Source organism: Numida meleagris, chromosome 2, assembly GCF_002078875.1.
Source record: "Numida meleagris isolate 19003 breed g44 Domestic line chromosome 2, NumMel1.0, whole genome shotgun sequence".
Classification (NCBI taxonomy): Eukaryota; Metazoa; Chordata; class Aves; order Galliformes; family Numididae; genus Numida; species Numida meleagris.
Genome location: NC_034410.1, coordinates 104687608 through 104703185, shown reverse-complemented (window position 1 = coordinate 104703185; position 15578 = coordinate 104687608). Strand labels below are relative to the sequence as shown.

The 15578-nt window shown below is 37.4% G+C and overlaps 1 protein-coding gene across 4 annotated transcripts in view; it reads left to right on the top strand.

Annotated features, from left to right (window-relative positions):
• TRAPPC8 (trafficking protein particle complex 8) overlaps positions 1–15578 on the top strand; it is a 50642-nt gene that overhangs the window by 33011 nt on the left and 2053 nt on the right. For 2 of the 4 annotated variants that reach the window (XM_021388848.1, XM_021388846.1), the window contains 9 exons: positions 789–936; positions 2185–2281; positions 3070–3138; positions 3246–3286; positions 4830–5015; positions 5570–5671; positions 12669–12716; positions 14090–14235; positions 15401–15490. In XM_021388848.1, coding sequence (XP_021244523.1) covers positions 789–936; positions 2185–2281; positions 3070–3138; positions 3246–3286; positions 4830–5015; positions 5570–5671; positions 12669–12716; positions 14090–14235; positions 15401–15490 — 927 coding nt within the window. The remainder of the gene's footprint in view (positions 1–788; positions 937–2184; positions 2282–3069; positions 3139–3245; positions 3287–4829; positions 5016–5569; positions 5672–12668; positions 12717–14089; positions 14236–15400; positions 15491–15578) is intronic. The other 2 variants (XM_021388849.1, XM_021388847.1) reach the window with 1 other exon arrangement.

The window sequence follows — 15578 nt, the reverse complement described above, 5'->3', positions numbered from 1 at the left end:
ACTTTTAAGCTTATTCAAGGGACTGTGACATTACATGAAATACAGTTTAGGAAGCCATTGTTGTTGGTTTTTTTGCCCTCTTGAGACAAAAGTATCACACTCGCATGTTTCTGCATATTTAGCAGACAGTACATGTCAAATGCATACACACCTCTGTTTCCACGTGGATGTTACTGTAGTGAAAAAGCTTGTGTGTTTTTTTATAATGTCCAAGAATAGACGTTTACTTTTAATAATACAGGAAGATAACTTTTACAATGGTCTTGCTGACCTCAGGGTTGAGTTCCTCTGGAAAGAGGTATAATAGTGCTGGTTCTAAAAGTAAACTTTGAAAACTCTATTTTGTCAGAATTTGTTGAACGTGATAGTATTCCAAGAGCTTTAGTGAATGTTTCTGCAGGAGATGCGACTACTAGTGGCCTTCTATGGTTTATTTGCTGTAAAAACTGTATTTTGTGGTGACATTAAGTGGCCTAATCATTTCTCCATGTCTTACCTGAAATATTAGAAGGTGTTTTTCAACATAGTATTGTGAAACCACAATTTCTCCAGTATTTTGAACTGGATAGGAACCTGTATATTTGGTAGCTGCCTATCCAACACAGTAGGATTGTTTAGCTTTCTATCAAAAGCATATAATAGAAAAACATCTTGATGCTTGAGGAAAATAAATTGTCTAATGACCTTAATATTCATGAGAAATGTAAAAGCTGGATTTGATGAGGTGTTCTGGACAGCAGTCCTGGTTCTTCAGAATGTCTTTTTCTCCTCTCTTTCCCTTCTCCTAGTCATAGAGTACTAAGGCACACTGCAGTTATTTGTACTAGCCGGTCTCTGCATATTCGAGCCACTGTCTGCAGAAGTAATGCACTTGAAGATGAAGAAAGCAGAGGGGATAATATGTTGGTGTTTGTGGATGTAGAAAATATCAATACTGTAAGTTCTTATTTTTAATAGTGATTCTGTTCTTAAGTTCAGCATATGTGTAAATGTGTCCAGTGGAACCAATACTTAATGGAAAGCTTTTTTGTACTACAACTTTGACTGGAAGTATTAAGAAAGCCTTGCATGCTTGATCGTTCCAATTAATGTTAGTGCTTTCTTTCCAATAGTAAGCTATGTCTCAAAACTCTCTGTGGGAATCTGCTGTAACTGTCTCTACCCCTAAATGTATGTCATCTCAAGCCTTTTTCTTTCAGCTCCTTTGGAAGATTATTCCAAAGTCATGGATGTTTTTGATGTTCATGACTTTCAAAATAGCTCTGAACGAGACAGTCTGCATTGCTTCTCTCTGTGCTGCACTCTCAGTAGAATTAGTGAAAACCTGAAGGAACCTTTTTGTGTTTCTATTTAGTAAAACTCCAGAACAAATTTTTGCAAGTATAGTCCGAGTGCAGACATATCTGTTGCGGTCTGTTGCCTTAGCAGAGCAGATGACATGATATTTCAGTTTTTCTCACCATGCTAATTCAAACTTACTCAACTTTTTTTGGTTAAAGTTTGTTCCCATTTTTTCAACATTTTTTCAATTTTTTCATAAAGCAAGGTAATTGAATTCACTGCTTATTAGAATTCCTGGACACATAAACAGTGATAGAATCATAGAGCTGATTTGTCATTTTATGTTATGTGTATTCCCTGGTTTTTCTTCTGCTACTAAGGTGAGGAGGAAGGAATGTGCTATAAAGCATTTGTCAAATTTACAGGTGACACTATGTGAAACTTAATTTTCCACTGTCATCTCCTTCTTTCCATGAAAGAAAACCAACCCTGAATGTTGTTTTTCATCATATGTATATATGTAATGAATCCTGTATTCCTGGGATTTAGAATCTTGAAAAGATGCTGAAGTAATCTTAGAAACTTAATGGCCTTGTGGACAATGGTCTCTGGAGGTTTTTTTAATAGTCACTGTAATCTAAAATGCTACCTTGGGGGCAGTTTTTCTTTGGGATTTTCTTTCTTTGTGTAGTTTTATTTACTGGAATTTCTGGGATTGTTTCACGACATACTGGGTCTTCAATCCTTTCTTGCCTCTCCTTTGTACTGTATTGCACATGGCTTGAAATGAGGAGTTAAATGAAGTTTCCAGCAATGCCATTTTGTGACAAACATGTACTTTGTGATGAAGAACATTACAGCTATGACTGATCTTATGTGACATCCTATTTGTTTCCTTCTTAGAGTGAGACTGGTGTTAAAGAATTTCACATAGTGCAAGTTTCAAGTAATAGTAAGCACTGGAAGCTTCAAAAATCTGTTAACATCTCTGAAGACAAAGGTGTGTATCCCTATTATTAAAAGGACAGCAAGTCCAGCTTCTGCCTGATGAGAAAATTAGTTTTACAAGGAGCTGAACTTTGAAAATAACTCAGTTGTGAAAGTTGTATGTCCCTTTTTGAACATATTAAAGTGACCTTAAACCTTAATTGTAAAAAATGGGCTTAATTTACAGGTAAATTATTTAGGTGGTGTAGAGAAGTACGTGTCTAGATTGGCTGATAAGTTGCTGCACAGGAGTAATGTTCCACAGCATTCCTTTACTTTCATTTATTTATATCATCATTGCATTTAACTGATCAGTAGAGTATTTGACAAGTGCTCTATTCAGTTATTAGAAATATGCCAGAATTGCTAGTACTATGTATCCTGTCTTAGCTAATATAATTGCCTAATTTTTGAAAACACAAATGCAGGCAACAAAAAAAAGCCAACTATTAGCTGTATTTAACAAATGGTATCTTTACATGTATGCTAATGCTTTTTCTACTTAAAAATGAATCTAGACATGTAGTCTTCTTCCATTAATAATGAAGGCGAGCTAGACATACTTATTTATCTTTTAGTCCTTTCTTTCTCAGCATCTCCTTTATATATTACGGCTTACATTTTGTTCTAGAAATAAGCGAGATAGGTTAGCAGAATGTCATTTGCTGGAGTAGATAATCTACTTGAGTATGATCAATGTGTTTACATATGAAGTTCAAAGGCTGGGTTGTGGCTAATAAGGGATTCTGTGATTCTGTGTTATATTGAAGGACGAAAAAAATTTGCTGCTTTTTCTTTCAGACACTAAACTTGCTAGCAGAGAGAAAGCAAAGTTGTGCTTTAAAGCAGTGAGATGCAAAAACTCAGAAGGTAGGTTTTTCTGAATGTGGTAACATTTATGAAAAATTACTCAATGTTTTGTTGAAATTGTGACTTGTCATGATGCTGAGAGGATGCTTTCTTTTTTTATCCCTTAGAAAATTACACATTTGCAGACATTGTCTTCGGAAATGAACAGGCAAGTGAACTGGTGCAACTACATACTTGTGTAACTATCCTAGTGAAAGCCTCTTTTTAAATGTAAAAACATGAACAACTCTCCTTTGACAAAGAAGATTATAGGATAGTCTGGTATTCTTGGTTGCTGACTCAACAGTGAAGTCTTCTAGGAGTGCAATGAGATGCTAGCTTTTTTCCTCCCTTTCCAACTCTAAAGAGCAGTTCTCTAGTAGTTATTCAGTAGAAATCTATGAATTTCATTTTCTATTGCTTTTTCTTAATCATCTTTTTAGTAAGATAAGTTAAAACTTATAACTACAGATTATTGTGAAAATCTGGAAACCTCAGCTAGGTACCGGAATTTCAAAGCCACCTAATTTTGGTTTCGGTCAGTTCAGTTTCTTTGACTCTGTTCCTTTGATGTATTGAAAGATGGTTGAAATCACAAGCTCCCATGCCCTGCTCTTTTAATCTGTTTAAGTGCAGAAGTGTCTTAGGAAAAATCTTTTAGCAAATAATCTTGGTACACAGAATGCTTTTCAAGAACCCAAGAAAACAGAACATTGGTATCAGATCAGAAATCTGCACTAAGACAGTGGATGTGGTTAGTTGGATGTCAGTACTAGATTGCTTGTTTTATACTGTGTATGTTTTCTATATATGCATGCATATATATATATGCATCTCCCTTTTAGAAGTCAAAGAAAAACTGTTTACCACAATTTAATTTATAAGCATTCAGGTTAAGTTTAGGACTAAAAAAATCTGGATAAGCTTCCCTAATGAACTTCAGCTTTTTTGTAAGAACAGGTTCTCTCCATTGGGGTGTTGTGGAGGGGTCCCTCTTTTCTAGAAAGTTATGCCAGAAGTAGTTAATTTTCTCATTAGGTATGAGTATTCTGTTGATGCAGAAATTAGCAGTTTTGCATCAGCATATTCTTGAATGCCTGACACGTTTTAAGCAGAGATTTAATAAATGGTTTATTTACCATGTTTTGTCCAATTAACATTGCTGTCAGTCTTAAAACCACTAGTTCCTTAGCAAGCTTTTGGTGTTTGGAAATGCTTAGCCCAAGTGATCACGAACAGCCCAGTACTTCTGGCTGGGCTACTTATAATGTGGAATATACTCTCCAATCTCTGATCTGTTATTGCTAGCTAAATGTGCATTCCTACCTCTGGCAAACGCTTCCAGTTAACTAGCCTGAAGAAAGTATTACAGCAATAATGATTTGCATGTGAGTTAGCCTAGAGGGGACACTCCAGCTATCTTTGCCATGTAGTGGCATGTCTGGTGGAAAAAATTGAAGACTTTATTTTTTAAGTTCAGTCCTTGTGGTTTAGGCCAATGGTCTATAGCTATATTGCATTATGTTTCCTTGGAGGTGTTGCTACATAGCGCTGACCTCTGAAAAAGGGCAGGCATAGTAACCAAAATGTGACATCCTCTATGTTTGCAAAGAGCTGCTTGAGAATGGAACTGAAATATTATGAATTCTGTTAAACAATGAACTTGTGTCAGCTTGCATCCTGTTCTGAGACCTTTTTCTTTTTTCTTGCAGATAATAAGTTCAGCCAGTCCATGTGCAGACTTCTTTTTTCAGAGCTTATCCTCTGAATTGAAAAGAACTCATGTACAATCTCAAACTCACGCATCTCAAAGGGCTGTGAAGCAATCATTTGATGAGGCAGTCAGATTGATACAAAGATGCAGTGAAGTGGACTTGAACATTGTTGTACTATGGAAGGTATGTATTTTTGTAAGTTTTGCAAAATTTGGTTATGGAAGTAGACAGAAAATGTAGAAAATAATATAATATGGTGCCTTAAACTTTCAAGCATGCTTAGAAAAATTATGTCTTAAGTTTTGTATAAAATCAGACTAATGAACTTAAGTGTGGTAAGCAGAGATGGTCTTAATGCTTGTTAGTTTCATAACTATACTTAAATGATTTTTCCAATGTCCTAAATGCATCCAGTTCTTAACATTCTTTTTTTTAAAAAAAATACTGAAAATTATAAATTTTGTTATGCTTGCTTCTATCAGAATTGTAAGAGTGACTCAGTCTGCTTAAGAGAGAAGGACCCGATTATTCAAAATGCAAATATTATTTATGGCAGTTAGCAATTTGAACTTGAGTTATCTGTGCTTACGAAGTTAAAAGTGTAAATGTTCAAATGCTAGCATGACTTACATATTTATAACACATCTTCCACTACAGGAGAAAGTCAGTAATTTTATGTTATGAAGCTTATCATTTTTTAAATTGTTTCTGTTTATGTCTTTATCTGTATTTTGTAGGCATATGTTGTGGAAGATAACAAGCAGCTTATTTTGGAAGGCCAACATCATATTGCCCTTAACACAGTTGGGAAGGAGGCGTTTTCATTTCCTCAGAAGCAGGTAATCTACTATGAATTTTTCTCTTAGCGAGTGCTTTTTTTTCCCCAAATGGACTTGATGTGCCTTCTTGTAAATGGAAATAAGTGGAGCCACTTTTCAGAAAATATAACGTAAGACTCAGTTGTTTTGTTAACTGTTCTGTGTTATTTCAGACTGGATCTAAAAACTTATTAATGGTGTTATGTCAAATTAATAGTAAAATGAGGGAATTATTTTAAGAGTTGCAAAATTAAAAAATTATAACTTCTTCTATGCAACTTCTAATTGAAGATCTTTATTGTAATATCTTAAACTGAAGAGCAGAAACATTGGGGAATGTAGCAAGACATTGGAAGTTTCATTGGAATATATCAACTAATAGTTTACTTTTTCATGTTAAATTTTTGTAGCCTATTCGCTTATATAAAGAAAATAACATCTGTAAGAAACTTGTGAGTGTCTCTTGATATGTGAAACATCTTAACTTCCATAGTTATTACTAAATTAGTGTAAAAATATGTATGGTAGACACAATTTTTGCATGAAGGTGATTAATATGCAGAGCAAAACTTGTTTAGTGTTCTGCTAACGAGTATAATGCTGTTTTTTCTTGCCTTGGTACCAATTTCCTTATGTCTTTACCAGTGTTGCAAACACGAAGCTTTTAGTCAGCTCTTCTTTTTGATAAGAAGACGCTTAGACAAAGGTGACTCTCTACAAAGGTTGTTTTGTGCTATAACATAAGTAGTGAATTACTCAGATATCTGAACCTGTTCATTTGGCTTAAGTTCATAAGCCTGTATTTATATCATTAAGATTTTCCTTTTAGTCCTTTTGTGTTGTGGAATAGATTGGATGAGACATATGGTTTGAGCTAAACTGCCTGTTGTTATTTCCTACTGGGGGGAAAAAAAGGAAAATCAAGGTCGAATTTCTGAAGAGGATTTCTTTCCTCTTGCAGAAGCAACAACAAAAACCTTTGAGTATGTGAACTCAAGCTATGCTGAACAATATCTTATTGTATTGGTCTAATGACATCTACCCATTCTGAAGCTGTCATCCCTCACAAGATGTATGTAGAACAGTCAATAATACTATAAGTATCTGAAGTGGGGAGGTAGAATACTGTGGACTTTTGCTCCTGATCTCATTGAGGTCTGGTTCTAGCGAATGATTGGAGGCAGAAGCCACAAGAATGAATCACACTTGCATCCTAAAACAAACATGGCATTGAACATTAGACAGCATAGAGATGGAGTTTTATGTTTTTTTGTTGACTGTATCTAAATACTAGATGTCTTCATTGAATTTAATTACTTCAAAGTAAGTGAAATGAATCCTGCCACCAGCAACAAAAAGGGTCAGGATGTATCCACAGTTCATTTTGAGGGTTGCATGCTACTGTTTTACGGATTACAGAGACAACATTCTCAAATATTGTTCTTTCAAGTACAAATAGAAGCTGCATTGACTACTACATTCAATTTAAGCGTAAGGAACTGATTTTTCAGAACTTAACTTGGAATCATTCTGTGTCTTGGAAGCAGAAATCTTTCTCTACTGTCGTGGAGTTGAAATCTAGTTTTTAAAGAGTATAGTGGTTGTTTTTTTAGTAAATGTTTAATTCCTATGTCCTCATGGTTCAAAGTTGAGTTTGAACTTGGGTTTAAAGAGCTTGTAGTCTCAGGACTTCTGAGGACTGAAGTCTTACATTCTCACTTTTTTTTGATTGGCCTTTTGTGTCACGAGGAGAGAATGCAAGTGCCTCTGAGATGGAGAATGAAGTAGAACCATAGAATCATCTAGGTTGAAAAAAGATATTCAAGATCACCGAGCTCAGTCATCAACCTGACCTACCAAGTCTCATCACTAAACCATGTCCCTTGTTGCCCTATCCACACATCACTTAGATACCCCAGGGATGGAGATAGCACCAGTTCCCTAGGCAGCCCATTCCAGTGCTTGGCCAGCCTCTCATTAAGAAATTCTTTCTAACATCTAATCTAAAACTTCTCTTGTACAACTTGAGACCATTTACTCACACTGTCATTTCTCACTTGAGAAAAGAGACTGACGTCCTCCTTGCTAAATCCTCCTTTCAAGTAGTTGTAGACAGTGGTGAGGTGTCACCTCTGCTGCTGCTTCTCCAGACTAAGCAGCCCCAATTCCCACAGTCACTCCTCATAAGTCTTTTTTTCTAGCCTTTTCATCAGCTTTGCTTTCCTTTGTGTACACACTTGAGTAATTCCTCACCCTTCTTGTAGTGAGGGGCCTGAAACCCAACACAGTATGCAAGGTCTCCCTAGTGCTGTGTACAGGGAGGCGATTGCTTTCCTAGTCCTGCTGGCCCCACTATTTCTGATGAAGGTCAGAATGCCATTGGCCTTCTTAACCACCTGGACACACTGCTGGGTCATGCTCAGCTGGCTGTTGACCATCATCTACAGATCCTTTTCTGTTGGCCAACTTTCCAGCCACTCTTTCCAAGCATATACTGCTGGGGGCATGACCCAACTGTGGGACTCAGCATTTCAGCAATGTTGAATGTCATGTGACTGGACTCTCCATCAGTTTAGATCGTCCATGCACCTCTGCAAAGCCTTCCTACCCTGAAGCAGATCAGCAGTCCTGACTTAACTATCTGAAACTTACTGAGGGTGTCCTTGATCACATCATCCAGACTGTTGATAAAATGTTAAACTAGCCCCAAGTCTGAGCTGTGGGGAATGCTTCTGGTGACTGGCAAATGGTTGAACTGAACTCCATTCACTATGACTCTAAGCGTGGTCATCCAGCCACTTCTTCACCTGGGAAACTACACACTTGTCCAAGTTATGAGTTTCTCCTGTAGGAGAAACTGGGGGCAATGGTTCTAAATGTGTTGCTAATATCCAGATAACATCCACAGCCTTTTCCTCATCTACTAAGCAGGTCAGCTTTTCATAGAAGATCAGATTAGTCAGGCAGGACCTGCCTTTTATAGACCCATGCTGGCTGCTTCTGATCAGTTGATTATCTCATATAATAAATGATTGAAACTTTACAGCAGTTAAATATGTGGAGTGAATGAAGTAAAGAATTTAAAGAATCCCCAGAATTAGGCTATGCAGAGGAAATAACGTACTTCATCTGGTAATGTTTACATATTCAAGAGCAAGGTATTTCAGAGAGAACAAAGGTTACCCAAGCAGGGAAATGGGATGAGGGAAATCCCAAATTCAAACTGTACTTCTGACTTAATATTTTCAGTATGTAATTTCCAGATTTCCAGCAGTCAACCATCATCTTGGTAAATCTGTGTTTATTCCGTACTAGTCATCCACGAGGGTTGGAAACTAGACTGTTCCTGAGTGTCTTGGGCTGACATTATAGAAATTACCTGTTTTCTGAGGATTAGACAGCAGAGGGAGATGGAGATGCATGCTTTTTACCACTTCTTTATACAGTTTGATAAAGGGCTGTTCAGTTCTGCAAAATAGATCTCTCTGCACATTCTGAATAGTGCAGTCGACTAGGGTGCAAATGCTTCCCTCTGTGCATTTCGTGGTTTTTTTTGTTACTGTTGCTCTTTGACTTTTTTATTCTCGACTTGAGGAAGCTTTTTCTTCATGCTTTTGTAACCAGCAAAAGAACTGTTGCTTCTGGCAATGCAGCAATTCCCAACTAAGAACAGTCTCACAGTAGATTTGGAGGAAATGTAAGACTGTACTCACCTCCCTTGTTTTAATTTATTTTAATCCTCTGACCAATTACTCCAATGTTGACTGAATTCTTCAAATAACTTGCTTTTAATTTTGGAGGGGTTAATTTCTATGTACTTACTGACCTCTGCTTTGCCAATTATTGTCTCTCTGAGACTAATTCTTTGCCTGCCCCTAAGGGTTTGGTTTGGATCTGTCCAAACTCCTAGCACCTGTCAGAGAAGCAAAGCTTCCGTAATCATCTGTAGTAGAGAAGCACTAGATTTGTTTTCATTGACGTGTTTCTCAAGTTCTTCAGACTTGTTGGTAGGTTGGTAATTGGGGGTACTGGTACTTAATCATCTTAAGGTTTCTAAGCTAAGATGTTTAAACTGCAGGTAACTTCTGGTTGGTTTTTGTGGAACATGTTAATGCATGCAAACAGGGATATGGAATAGACAGCAGGGTCTGGTTATTTGTGTTCCATAACAGCATAACTTGCCAGAGCACTTGATAAAATCAAGATAAAACCTCTGGTTTCCATAAAACAGAAGATAGCAGAATTGAGGGAAGGCTTAAAATTTCTGTATGTACCTGCATTAAAATGGTAAAAGAGTAAAGTGAAATTCTGTACACAGTTCACTTGGAAGCTCAAATGCACATGTTTTGTTTTATTCCCATTGGAATCATAAAATCATGGAATGGTTTGGGTTGGACAGGAGCTTGAAGATCATCTAGTTCCAACCCCCCTGCTATAGGCAGGGACACCTCCTAAACAACCAGATTGCTCAAAGCCCCATCCAGCCTGGCCTTGAATGCTTCCAGGGAGGAGGCATCCACAGCCTCACTGGGCAACCTGTTCCAGTGTCTCACCACCCTCACAGTAAAGAATTTCTTCCTAATATCCAGTCTAAATCTACCTTCTTCCAGTTTAAAACAGTTTCCCCTTGTCCTGTTGCTGCCTGCCCTTATAAAGTCCCTCCCCATCTTTCCTGTAGACCCACTTCAGGTACTGGAGTACTGCTATAAGGTCCCTCCCGAACCTTCTCTTCTCCAGGATGAGGAGCTCCAGCTCTCTCAGCCTTCCCTACCAGGACAGGTGCTCCAGCCTTCTGATCATCTTCATGGTCCTCCTTTGGACCTGCTCCAACAGCCTGATGTCCTTGTGTTGGAGACCCCAGAAATGGACGCAGTACGCCAGGTGGGGTCTCACAGGAGCAGAGTAGAGGGGCAGAATCACCTCCCTCAACCACCTTCCTGCTGGTTGTGCAGGATACGGTTGGCCTTCTTGGCTGCAGACGCACATTGCTGGCTCATGTTGAATCTTTCATCAGCCGACACCTCCAAATCCTTCTCCTTAGGACTGCTCTCAAGCCAGCCTGTATCTGTGCTTGGAATTTGCCTGGCTGAGGTGCAGGACCTTGCACTTGGCCTAGCTGAACTTCATGAGGTTGGCATGGGCCCACCTCTCAAGCCTGTCCAAGTCCTTCTGGATAGCATCCCTTCCCTCTAGCTTGTCAACTAGGAATTCAGTATATAATTCTATTGAACAAGGTGTTCAATATATAATTATAAATGTTAAACCTCTTTCCTTCTGACAATGGCAATGATAACTGTCCCTTTGAAGCTTACTGATTTTCTGTCATTGAATACAGATATGTTTCTAAAAGTACAGGGTTTTTATCTATTTAAGTAGATGAGTTTGATTTTTCAATTTCTATACTTGAAAACATTAATTTTTTGTTTTGATCATGTTTAAAAGCACATTGACCTCATTATTGGGAGGATTGTTTTTGAATATTTTAGGCTGTCTGATATTCCTTAAACTCTTCAAAATGACTGCATGTGAGTATACCATTTCCATCCATCAATTGGAAAGGACGAGCTTCTTACGTTGAAAGTGTCTTCTAAGATTGAGGGATATATTATGGGTATATCTGTATGTATTATGCTCTATTAAACCTGTGCAAAATAATGCAAAAGATACATCCATCGGTGTGTAGGTTTTGACTTTCCAACTTGAGTATTTTAGTTGCAGGAGAAATCTAAAACTGATGTGAAAAATACATGATTTCACAAATGTAAATAAGGATAATACACAATTTTGTTTCGAAGTAGCAAAAAAACCTCTTTAACACTTATGGTCCTTATCTTTTTTTTGTAATTACTAAATAAATGAAGATGGGAAAATTATTCTGCTTGGAGCAGTAACTTTGTGTTTTGTTTTCAGTGTGTATGTTTGAATTATGACCTTCCTAGAGGATGGCTTTGGGCAACAAAAAGCTTTCTAAAAACAGCTTTACTTGCACAAATTGTACCGTTTGTAGCCATTGGGAGGCAACTGTGGGAACAGTGTGGTTCTGTTGCTACTGTCCATTTCATGTTTCCAATTAAGAAACCAACAAACTTAAATGCAGCTGTATATCTTGACATTCCAGTCAGTCTTGTCTGTACCACTACCATTATGTATGGATGAGATTTTCAAATTACATCTAAATCATTTTTAAAGGGAATAACTTGAACATTGTTGTGGCCTTCTTGTGTGGAATATGTGGTGCTTGTTGTCTCCTTGCAAAGCCTCCAGGGACCCAAGTAACTGTAGTGGGTCAAGAAGCTGGCATTAGTTCTCAGAACTTCTGTTTCCTGCATTTTTTTAAAGGCGAAACTTCATTTGAAATGGTGTTCTAGGAGCTGAGCAACAAAAAGCCACCTGCTTAATTTTTAGTTCAGTTTTATTTTGCTTCTAAGTGTAAATGGCTGAATATCTTGGGGCTGTTATTTGCTTGACACACTTTTGAAGGGAGGGTACAGGTCCCCATGTGGAGATGGGGTTTTTTTTGTATCCTTGATTCAATTTCTGAAGCTCCAGAGTAGGGAAGGAATGTAATGCATCTTTAAACTTAACATTTTATTAGATGTCTCTAAGTACCTCCCTGATCTGTATGCAGATCTTCTTGGTTACCATTTGGAAGTGCTTAATTCTCGCCTGAAGCATTAGGTAAGAGAATCATGTGCTAAATGTCACGTAGTAGTCTTTGTTCCAGATGAAAAATAAATAAATAAATTACTAAAACTAGGCTTTGAGCAGCTCAAATTGGAGAAACAGACATTTTTAGCTGAATCTGATACTGAGAGGGTGACTGGAATTGAAATTTAGTCCTGTTATGGTAAATTGTTAATCTTGCTGCCTTCCAGTCTTTCAGTAGAGCAATAGTATTAGAACTAAAGGTTTTGAAATATTAATAGCATTTTGCACTTTCACCAGTAAATGTACCTGTTGTGTTTCATGATGTCTTTGTATATGTGTAGAGATAAACCTTCGTATTTGTCTCTTATAGGGTTTAAAAAAAATACTCGGGAGTTCTGATTGGGAGGACTTGGAACAGGTAATTCACTCTAGGGCACATTACAGTGTGTAGGATGTTGGCATGTGGTTGAAGAGGGAGTTCAAATATGAGATAAAATTTAAAAAAAAAAAAAAGCAAAACAAAACCTGAACTCTAGAGACTGGTGTTTTTCAGTCTGGTAATTTCCATCAAATCAGGCACCCATAAGGTAGGGAGGAAATACCAAATTCATTAAAACCTTAAATTAATATGAGGGAGGGTAAATGTATTTTGAATAGTTAATGGAATATATTTCAGGAAGACTAATTTTCCTTTCAAGAGTAAAGAATTGCAGGGATGACTGAAAACATTTTGTTTGCCTGGTATTTCAGCAAAGGTTTGCAGACTGCTTGCTGATTTCATTGAGCCCAGTGTGTATTTTTGAGTCACGTTTTGTTGTCTGTACAACTTATCTTCAACTTATAAGGTGCAACTCAGCAGTGTTAATTGAAAAATATTACTTTGTGCAGTGTACTGACTTACTGGTGTGTTTAAATCTTCCTTTACTCTCTTTAATAGTAGCACAGATTGCTGCAAATTCTTTTTCTAAGGGTGGACTTTTTGCAGAATAGGTTCATAAGGCAATAACCGAAGGTAGTCCCGTCCTCGGTAAATCCTGCTTGAAAAGTAGATTAAATTATGTTGAACGCTGTTCAACAAAGTAGTGCTGTAATGCTGGACCAAATGTAGCCTGATTGTCTCATTTGGTGTTGCATCTTTCTGTCATCTGATTTCTTCTGCTTCAGAGATTGATCCTGCTTATAAGATTAGGATGAATCCAAAGTAGTGTCCATGCTTTACTTGGGCTTTCAGCTGGGGATGAGGAAAGGCAACTTGTATAGCAAGCTCTTGCAAATCTAATTTGTAAAATACTCTGCCTTTTAAAATCCTTCTGTCATTGTTAGCATGTAATCATAATCTTTTGTTTGTTTTCATGTGGATCTGTCTGGAAAACTTGGCTACTAGCTTTCTTTTTGTTAACTTCCTAGTGTAGGTGATAGCCTTTTTTAGTTATAGCTGTTGAATTAGGGAACTGTCTAAATGCCATCCCTTTTTCTTTTTAAAAAAAAAAAAAACAACACAAATCCCACCACAACACTAGCATGCTTTTGTGAAACTTGCACAGATGGTGTTTTCATGTGCAACTGTGAAATCTCTCTCAAAAGAAGGTAACAGAAATCATATCACTTCCTCACTTAGCATGCGTAAATACAAGATACATTGGGAAAAAGTTAAGCCGATGGCATCATAAAGCTTATGTTCCTGGAGTTACAATTGATAATAAAAACTTGTAAATTCTGAGAGTGGATTTCCTGTGTTGTTTCATAGTGCCTTGTGTCAATGTTTTAAATATTATTCTGAATTTATTCCAGGAGTTACCAGAAACAGCACTCCTAAAGTTTTTTCGACCAGAAAGCGCACCAGTACCTGCAAGACCGACACCAGAGCAGCTTTCCAGTCTTATCAAGACAAGTCTTCATTACCCAGAGTCCTTCAATCACTCTTTCCACCAAAAAAGGTTAGCGGGGTGTTTTATTTAGAATCTTTTGGAATATTATTTATTTGACCTAAATCCTACTGGGAGATGCAACATAGATCATAGTGCATAAGATGAAACAGTATGGGTGCCTCAGTTCAAGGAAAACAGGGAACTATTGGGGAGAGTCCACGGGAGGGCTGCAAAGATGATGAGGGGCCTGGACCACCTCCCGTAGGAGGAAAGGCTGAGAGACCTGGGACAGTTCAGCCTGGAGAAGAGAAGACTGAGGGGGGGCTCCTGTCAGTTCTTGTAAATATCTAAAGGACAAGTGTCAAGTGGATGGGGACAGACTCTATTCTGTGGTGTGTTTGTGTGTATTTTTGGTGAGTGTCGAAGAAGCAGCACAACTACTTTGAACAGCTAGGCAGAGCCCTAGCAGGTAATTCGAAGTCTTATGTTAAGAACTGTTATGTCTGTAGTACCAGACTTGACAAGATAATTGGAACTATGGCTGGAACTTATTTCAGAAATAAGTATGGTAACAGTTAGGTCACTTGGTCTTGTCTCTTGGAAGAATCTCAAGATTAACCTGTCAAAAAGTAAACTGCTAGAATGAATCAGTTGCAGCCTGTGAAATCTTTGACTCTTCCAAAACTAAAATGATGTACACAAACTCCTCACATTCATTTCCAGATACGAAATGAATTGTACTTAGTGATGGCTATTTAGATTGGAGTTCTGTTTTTTGAGAACTCTGCTGTGTTATACTTGCATTTACTTTAATTTCTGGCAATATAAGTTACCAACAGAGGTATTTCTTTATTTACAAAATCTTAACATTTTCAACACTTTACAAGGTGACGTATTTTAACAACAGTTATGAAGTGTTCCAGAAACACATTTGTCTTATTCACTGTATTTCCTGATAGCTCTTTTCTTTTTGGTCAAATTTAGAATATTTAAACTGTTAAGCAATGGCATAGACTTCCAGTGACACAAATGGCCTGTTGCATAATAGCTATTTCAGCTGCAATAGTTTGTACAGGTGTCTGTCAATATCTTGGACCCCACTTTCTGCAGAATTATTTATAAAAACAATTGTACTAATTGTGGAGCAGCATATCTGTTAACTGCATTCAGGATGAGGGCTTAAATTAACACTAAACGTGTGTACTGTTTGATGTGCAACTACTTCTCTTTGCAGCCTCTGTCTGGTACCTGTTACTCTCCTACTTTCCAATTGTTCCCAGGCTGTTGTAGATGTGATGATTGACTTGCGGCATAAAACAACAAGGTAATGCATTTATGTTGATAAAAACGTTTTTTTCTTCCTAGTTCTAAGAAGTCTTTCAATTTCTTAACTACTGATTGTCTAGATTAAG